Here is a 9188-nt window from a genome sequence, read left to right on the forward strand (position 1 = left end):
CTGTCTAGGACTGAGGACTGACACAAGTGGATGCAAAATATTATGATGGCTCAAAGGAGCTTGCAAAGAAAAGCGTCTGGACCTCCTTAAGTTGCTTGAAGACGTTTCCCCTCTCATCCGAGAAGCTTCTTCAGTTCTAAGGTCAAATGGTGGAGAGTCCCAGATTTAGAGGGAGACCTTAACCACTTAATATGATTTATTTAGACTGTAATGCTTTTTGTTTTGTTTGTTTGTTACATATTAATGTATTGCAAAAATATTTTATGATATTATATGGCACTTCACTTTGATCTGTTTCAGGGGCTAATGTGACTTTTATCTTAATCAACAATCCCATGACATGGACGGAGGCCCGGAGCTTCTGCAGAGCTCATTACACAGACCTGGCCAGTGTGAGGAACATGTCAGAGAACCAGAAGATAAAGGAGCTGATACCTGCAGGACAAAAGGTCTGGATCGGCCTTTTCAGAGGCTGGATGTGGACTGATGGAAGTAAAACCTCATTTACATACTGGAATGTGAACCAGCCTAGCAGTGTCGTGTCGTATAATTGTGCAGCACTATACTTTGGAGCTGCTGGAAAATGGGAATCCTATACATGTGACTTTCAGAGAGGATTTATTTGCTACAATGGCTCAGGTACCCTCCAGGTTTACTTTGATTGCAGTTGCTGATATAACAAAACCCGCTGCACTAACAAAAAGTGACTTATTCTTAAGAAAGTGAGAAGATGGGTTTGTTTGTGTTGTTGTGAGGTTCATGCTAAGTTACACTAAGCTTTCTCTGCAACTAACAGCCAACTTCAAAAGGTCTCACATTAATATCCGAACAGTTATCGTCCATGTCACTGATAAATCTGCTTTTTGTTTGTTGAAGAGGAAAAGCAGAAGGAAGTTGTGCCACTTGTTTCAAAACATGTGGTGAAAGTGAGGCTGGAGAAAAGCCCGTCTCTCGGTCTGCAGGACTCTGCGGTGCAGGATGAGATGCTGCAGCAGGTAATCATATCTGTAACAGATGTTTTATGGATTGATTAGTTGTCTGTATTTAATGTGGGGGACATTTTCACAAATCATACTGAAAACAGAGGTAGAGTCCTAAGTTTCCAGTATCAGCAAACTTGAAGGCGTACACATGTTCTTCCTACTTTGATGTTTTCATGGGCTCTGAAAATGGGATGTGGGGGAAAAAAGAGATGCTTGAGAGAAGTATGATATTTCAATTTTTTCTGCAATTTATTTTAAGCATGTTCTAACCATGAAGAGTGGTGCATAGGACCAGGGCTGTGCAGAGATGTTTGATGGGGCAGGTGCTTAAAGTTAAAAATGGGCACATAGAACCAGGCTGAACAACAACACACATTCATCTAGAATCTAGTATGGAATCGCATCATGTTATATCACTGTCATCGGGCGGGGACAATGCAGAGCAAACAGACTATGTCTGCCTGTTGGCTACAACGTTGCTGCTGCTCCTGCTGCTGATAGAGCTGGAGGGCAGGACTGTGCTGATCTGAGACTGCAGACATGAAGAAGTCCATAGGAGAGACGGTAGCTGATTAAACCATAAGACAACAAAACTGTAAGACATAAACGGGGCTCTGCCTGTGAATCACTCTTTGCCTCTCTTCCTCCTTCATCTCCTCATCTCATCTATCACTCTCCACCTAAGAACAAGGCACAGTCTGCTATTGCATTAATCTGTTATTTAATTATTCATACTTAACGACTCTTGCACCTAATCCATAATAAAGTAACGATAGAAAAATGTTATAGAACCAAAACACTGCAACTGTGTTGAGCATTGTTTTTATAATAAAATATCTCCGCAATGCAACAGCTAGTACAGGTCTGTGCGCTTTGTAATCCAGCTACTGAGGGATACGCAACCTTTAGCGTGCGCGCACACACACACGCACACACACACACGCACATACATACAGTGACATCTTATACCTTCTGCAGAATACTGGATATACTTTCCATACTGATCCACAATCCTTCCCTTCTTATTTATTCCTAGTGCCTTTAATAATAAAGTGATGAGAATTTTAAAAAGCAATAAATATACAATAATGTATTTATGATGAATCAGTTTGTTTGACTATCCACTCTGTGCAGGCAGAAATCTTATTAAATGCTTAAAGTGCAGAGATACAATAATGTTGCTGCTGTAAAAATCAGCGTTTTGTCATTTTGTAAATGTAAATCTAATATAATGTATTTTCTTTAAAACACAATGTTTGCATTTTTTAATATCACTATTATAATAATACATAATTATGTGTATTTGCATATTAGATCGTTTATAGTGAAATATAAGCCCTCCAGAAAGGCAGGGAAAGCCCTGTAACTTACTTTAAAATTAAATACGTTCCCTACAAAATGCAGTGAATGAACTAAGGTGAAATCTAAATCACATCACAGTTTTTGAAGGATCTTGGCTGGTAGGTCGTTCCATCTTGGAGAACTAACCACAGATCTTCTGTGGATGTAGGCTTCTCACATCCTTCTGTCTCGTCATGTAATCCCAGACAAACTGCATGATGTTGAGATCAGGGCTCTGTGGGGGTCGTACCATCACTTTCAGTACTACTTGTTCTTCTTCACGCGGAAGATGTTTGGGGTTGTGGTCCTGCTGCAGTACACATTTGGGGCCAATAAACAATCATTTACATTTCTGAAAGCTCTGTAAAAAATGTTTACAGCATTTTTTCACATCTGCTTGAAACATTTGCACAGTACTGTGTTAACATTTCACCTTTGAACCCTGAGTTGTTTGACAGTTCATTAAGAGCTGTAATCGAACTCTTAGACAAACGTTTTTTCCGTCTTTGTTTCAGCTCAAAAAGAAGCTGAAGGACCAGGGAGTGAATGGAGACATCACAGTGAGCTGGAGGAAGCAGTCAGACGGAGAAGTTTTCCATGAGGAGGAGACGAAGAAGAAGAAAAACAAAAATGATGAGTGTTAAATGTTGGTAGAAAGTCAGCTTTAACAAACGATATGTGTCCTTTAACCCTCTCGAGGCAGGCGTCACCGATTTGCAACAGTTAAAAACTAACAACCTGATTACCCCACATACATATTTTATGAGGTTTTTTACTCACTGCAGGACTTGGTTGTGCATTAGCAACAAAAAGTTTAATTTGAGCCTGAGAGGGTTAAAAGTAAGAGAAGATTCTGCAGTTTGTCTTATTATTGTTGGAATCTTGGATAATCTTGGTTAATGCTAATGTGTGCTGTTTCTTTAATTCTGTTTATTTCACAACTCAACAGGAAGTTGTTGAATTTTTTGGCAAAATTAGTAACGTAATGTTGGGTTCTTTTTGACATATGTACACTGTACTTACATATAATAGAGTATAATGTCTTTATGCATGAAAGAAATCTCCGTCCGTGGATCGGGTTTCCTTCGAGACATGGGCAGCGATAAGCAGAGTTCATCCTTTAACATATAACAAAATTAAAATATTCTCATGCATGATCAACGGTTAATCACGGTACCGGCTGGAGTACCGGGAGCAGTTTGGAAGAACAAGAAGACGCGGAGACTGTTCTAGGTGTCATTCCAAACTGACTCAAAGTTTATTTTCTGTGCAACAGTTTTTATAGGCAGGCAATAAGTTTCAGTTCAGACCCTGCCCACTGGGTGGGGTGGTGTCCTGACAGTTAAATTCCTTTGTTCAGCAAGGGCAATAAAAAAAGCACTCACAAAAACAATAAATCTTTACCGAGATCTCCTACATCCTGAGTTCTGACACAAAAACCAGATGGTCTTCACATAAACATTTTCTGCAAGGTAAAGAGTGATTTGTTGGTGTTTTTCCTCCAACCTTAGTATACACCAGGGGTGCTCACACTTTTTCCGCATGTGAGCTACTTATAAAATGACCAAGTCAAAATGATCTACCCACTACAAAAATCCAAAACATATACTTATTTATAAATATATTGAGGATTCTTTATATCTACAATGTATATACATGCATAACCGCAATATCCAATATTTCACAACACAATTAACTATGTAAATTTTTTGTCATTACCTGAGTTTACTCTGATGACTTGCACTGAATTGAATCAGCCAGGGATGCATAGTCCGGACAGTAGCTGCTGACGGCCAGGTTTAAGAGAAAAAACCGAGAGCTAAAAATTGGAGTTAACTCGCTGACTAGCTTGTCAGTTTTACTACACTTCGCGCCGCTGTTTGCGCATGCGCAGCGACCTAAGCGTCAGAAAAAATCTGCTGTCATCTGACTGGCTTCCCTGTATCAATCAAGTGACGGGATGGATGATAGGCTGGCATCTATTTTTTTAATGCCATGCGATCTACCAATACTACCTTTGCGATCGACTGGTCGATCGCGATCGAAGTATTGAGCACCCCTGGTATACACCATAAATCTTGAGTTGACAAGGCAAAAGAAAATAACGGTTAACATAAAGAGCTTTGTTAAGTTACAGAATCTTCAGTCTAATATTATCATACAGGTCCATTAAACACTAAACATTTAGAATCCTTTAGTGATATAAGTTTGCACATGGTAGAATACTGCATGTAGTTATTTGCATTAGGAAATGTTTAACCATATATACCTAAAGGCACATAATCAATTGTGTGTGTTCTTTAGCAGGCTGCAAGCTTGAGGTACACTGAGGAATGCACTCAAGGAATGCACTATCCCAGTTTAAGTGCCTTGTTTACATATAGATGAACTGTTGGATTTTCCAGACCAGCAGGCCAAAGGAAATGCCCGTGGGGTTATAAGAAGAGGAGATGAAGTTTTAAAACAAAGGGCATTGCAGAAACAGGGTCCTTTGTATAATATCATCAAAAACAATATCCTGTAAATGCTAACCGTAGTGCTAAAATTCACAACAATGCAGCTCTTTGTTTTTCCATTGTTGTCGCACCGGTGAGTAAAACGGTCTCTTGTCAGTTCATATATCTGGTTAATGAAAGTTGAAGACAACAACATCAGGGAACTTAAACCGCTGCTCCTCTGTGCTCTTCCAAAAATTGGAAAAATGTAAAACACTACTGATTGCCTCAAAGATAGTAAACTCAATTTGTAATCCACAGCAGGTTGGAGAAAGAAGACTTCACACACTTTTAACAATCACCCACTGTGCTGTGCAGTCACCTGATTCGAGCTATAACTTCACTATAACTAACCGCCCTCTCCTTTTCTCTGGAGCAAAAGCTACTTTATCACATAATCATATTTATTGAACATATTTCACTTCAGTTTGCATAATTTCAACATTTTCATTTTCAAATTAGTTACTCAAAAATGACTTATTTTGGTTGTTCATGTATAATAAAATATAATAAAATTTAAAACTTTTGTTTCTGTCTTTTTGTCTGCTCCACTTTTGTCACACAGGCACTTTGTTAGCTCTGATTAGATTTCATATTTGATCAATTAAATTACAGCAGGAACAACTATCAGCAAAAGCACATATTAAACTGTCACCCTACATTGCACCCATAAGGGTGGGATTTTAGGCCTTTTACTCGTGGGAGTGATAACTGCTAATAATGGCCTTGAATGTACTGACCTGAAGCAGGTGGTCCTTCCTCTCCTTCACGTTTCCATTCACTCTGGGAGAACAGCACATCCCTCACTCTTTCACAGCAACTGTCTGACAGTCTATAAATGCACCTATGTGTGAAATGTTTGGGTTTCTATTATAAATCTATATTTTTTAATAATGTCTGTGAAGGTTCTCAGTCATCCAGGTCATCGTAGTCAAAGGAGCTTGCAAAGAAAAGCGTCTGGACTTGTTTAAGTTGCTTGAAGACGTTTCACCTCTCATCCGAGAAACTTCTTCTTTTTTAATAATATATTTATAAATTATATAAAGTAGGAGGAATGGAGGGCTGATTCTGTTCTTCCACATTCTGCCTGAGAAGCAAGTCTGTGTATTCTATATACAGTAATAATTCATGGCACGGTCCTTCCCCATTTAGCGTGGTGTGAGACAGGGCTGTGCGATATGACCAAAATCTCATATCCCGATATGAGACATTTCTCGCCCTGATAACGATATGTATCACAAAATAGTGCATTTGTGTCAATCCTGTGAATCTCGGACAACTAGTCTTGTGTGAATCAGCTGGGCGTCGTGTACCTGGATTCGAGTTTTTGACCAATGCATGAAATGATACATTTTTAGACATAAGTTGTAACAGCCGCCGTTTTCTTTGTGAGCATCACACGGCCTGTTCTAACGTTTGAGTCTTTATTTTTAGCACCTGACGGCTCTTTTTTGCTTCTCACCCGTAAACTCTCTCCATACTCTTTCACCTGATTCCTGCATAGGTGGTTGAAGAGGTTTGTCTGAGTCTGTGGTGGGGACGAGTTTGCGGGATAATTTGCATAGTACAGCTTTATGGTCAGTGTCAGACTTTTCATAACCAAACCACGTCCGTGCTACAGAGGGAGCCCCTCGTTTAGTATGAAGGTCCTCGATTTGTTTTGACTGGTCCTTCTGATGGAGCTAGCTGGTTCTGGCTCATCTTCACTGGCCATGCTGGTATTCTCTGTGCCTTCATCCACGTGGTGACTGTAAGCACCATTTATAGTAACTTTTATTTGAGGTAATTTGTTTGATGCATATTCTGAAATTTGATGTTTGAGAATAATGTATAACATCATCATTTCAGTTTATTTTGAAACATCTCAACAGGATCTTGAGCTTTATTGTGAAATGCCCTAATGTGAGATATGACTACGCCTGCACTGTATGGCGACGCATCACAAGCTAGTTGCATAGGATCGAAATGCATTAAAGCATCAGTCCCTAACCATGCAGTCTTTGTCTCTTTCAATGCTTAAACACTGCTCTGTCCATTCCCATGTCTTGTCATTGTCCTCACGTTGATGAAGAGGATATTGAATAAACCTTCCATAATACTTGAGAAGTCCCAGATATTTGCACAGTTGACTCACATTTTGTGGAGCAGGCGAGTCCATCACTGCTTTGACTTTTGATGGTGCAGAAAAGAATAGCTGGGGCTAGTCTACAGTGTCTGTGGAGGCTCCTGTGAGTCACTGGTGTCAATAGTTCTCGTGTTCTCATCAACACACATTTGCAGGTATGCCTGACTGGGATCAGTTTTGATGAATTTCTTTCTCTCCAGCCAAACTTGCAAACAAATCATCGATGTGCGGTACTGGGTATTGTTCTAACTCCAACACTGGGTGTACATTGACTTTGAAATCCCCGTAGACTGTCACTGCATCATCTTGTTTCATTACAGGTACTATAGAAGTGGCCCACTCACTCTGGCTGACTCATTCCAGTACACCACCCTCAACAAAGTCTGTAATTCATTGTCGACCTTTGGCTTAATAGCATAAGGAGCAGATCTTGCTTTTACTTTCAGGTAAACGACTGTCAGGCTTACATCTTCACTGTGCAGCCTTCGGACTGCAGCCCAATCAAGTTTTATTTTTTCCATTCACAACTGACCAACCAGAGAACACCACGTATAATGGCAGTTCCAAAACTGACCATTGGTTCACCTCTATACGTTTTTAAAATGAGGTTGGAGGGCTGCAGTGGTAGGTGATGTAAGGTCTTTTTTTTTTGGGGGGGGGGGGGGGGGGGGGGGGTAATTTCGGAAGAATTATGTCATGAAGCTTGCCAGTTTTGTTTTTAGATTTATCTGTGGTGAATATAAAGTTTTATATTTTAAAAAATCCCTTAAAAGTGTTGTTTAGTGTTTCATGGTCATATATTGTGTTCCCAGACACGTCTTTAACAGCACATACTGTTGTTTTTTCCTTTTAACTAGTTAGCCAGAAATCGACCAGATTTATTACTATGTTCAAAATTTTGCAAGCAAAGTCTTTCTACTAAGAGTCAAACCTTAAATACTGTATGTGTAGGTTTAGGATGGAGAAAGGTTCGGGCACGTGAAACACAAGGAGAGCACAGGCAGGAACTTCTGCAACAGAGGAGAGAAGTATCACTGGACTGGGAAACAAGTGAGTGGGTTGAGTTCAGTAGTACTTGTGGATGGTATGTCCTTACCTGTAGATGCAGGCCGACTGGCATAGGAGGGGTAGCTGTGAGAGTGTCCAGGGGAGGAGTATGCAGGTGAGATGGATCCAGGTTCCAAGGGGTCCAGAGGGGAGATATATCCACAGTTGACACGACGGTCAGGAGGGCAGGCTGAGCAGCAGGTGAGTGTGAAATCGTTTGTCTGCAGGTAGACCGATAAGCGCGACAGGAGATCGCTCTGGAGACAACTGGAGATGGAAAAACGTTAATCCAAAAACAGGGGAGCATGAATAACGAACACAAGGAAGTCCGAGTTACCACCAACGGTAGCAGGATGGCAGAGGGTGGCAGGCAGCGCTGGTTTAAGAACCCTCCAGATAATGGCCCGGAAATTAGGAACAGGTGATGTGCTGACAAAACTCCACCCCAGGGGACGAGGACGTGGAACTGGTCTCACACCCAACCAGGCACCGTTTGATCCTTCCATATACTTTTCATTTCTGATTACTTTCTCTAAGAATGTGCTTTCTCTTGTTGTCTCTTTTCACTCAGTATGTAAACTTCAGTATTTATCAATCACAGTTCAAAAGTTGGTTTCTCAAAAATGACTTATTCTGGGGTTTTTCAGCATAATAAAATCCAAAAGGTTTCTGTTTCTCTGTCTTTTTGGCTGCTCCACTTACCTCATACACAGGCCCTTTGTTAGTTCTGATTAGATTTAAGATTTGATAATAAATTAAATTATAGCAAGAATATCTATCATCCAAAGCACATAGATTAAACTCTGTCACTTTGTGGTACATTACACCCACAAAAGCTGAGTTTTAGGCCTTTTACTTCACCTCTGGTTGGAGCTGAGACGAGGGATCTCGGTCTTCTTGACATTTTCAATGCAGGTTCAAAGGGCAATAGCTTCACTTTCCAGGCCAAGCACCCCATCTGTAGGCACACATGTTCATCTTCGAAGTGTACTTTTATATAATTAAAGGGAGGATTTTGGAGTGGCTTGACTATCATACTGAGTTCAGATCAAACTGGCCCAGGAAACAGAATAAATTTGGCATCTCTGTTTCAAATCTTCTGAAGTTTTGTTCTGTTCTAAGCCTATTAACTCCGAGGGTAATTGAATGCAGCTTACCTTCACGTCGTGACGTGTGGCTGTTACCATGGACACGAGG

At 40.4% G+C, this 9188-nt stretch overlaps 1 protein-coding gene across 1 annotated transcript; it reads left to right on the top strand.

Annotated features, from left to right (window-relative positions):
* Positions 1-401: 401 nt before the first annotated feature.
* LOC308407342 (C-type mannose receptor 2-like) lies at positions 402-3225 on the top strand (the record flags this gene model as incomplete). Its single annotated transcript, XM_080898907.1, has 3 exons — positions 402-639; positions 877-995; positions 2840-3225. 3 exons carry the CDS (start codon positions 402-404, stop codon positions 2966-2968), a joined length of 486 nt encoding a protein of 161 aa, XP_080755033.1. The 3' UTR covers positions 2969-3225.
* Positions 3226-9188: the final 5963 nt, after the last annotated feature.

This window comes from Rhamphochromis sp. 'chilingali', assembly GCF_963969265.1.
Source record: "Rhamphochromis sp. 'chilingali' genome assembly, chromosome: 12".
Lineage (NCBI taxonomy): Eukaryota > Metazoa > Chordata > Actinopteri > Cichliformes > Cichlidae > Rhamphochromis > Rhamphochromis sp. 'chilingali'.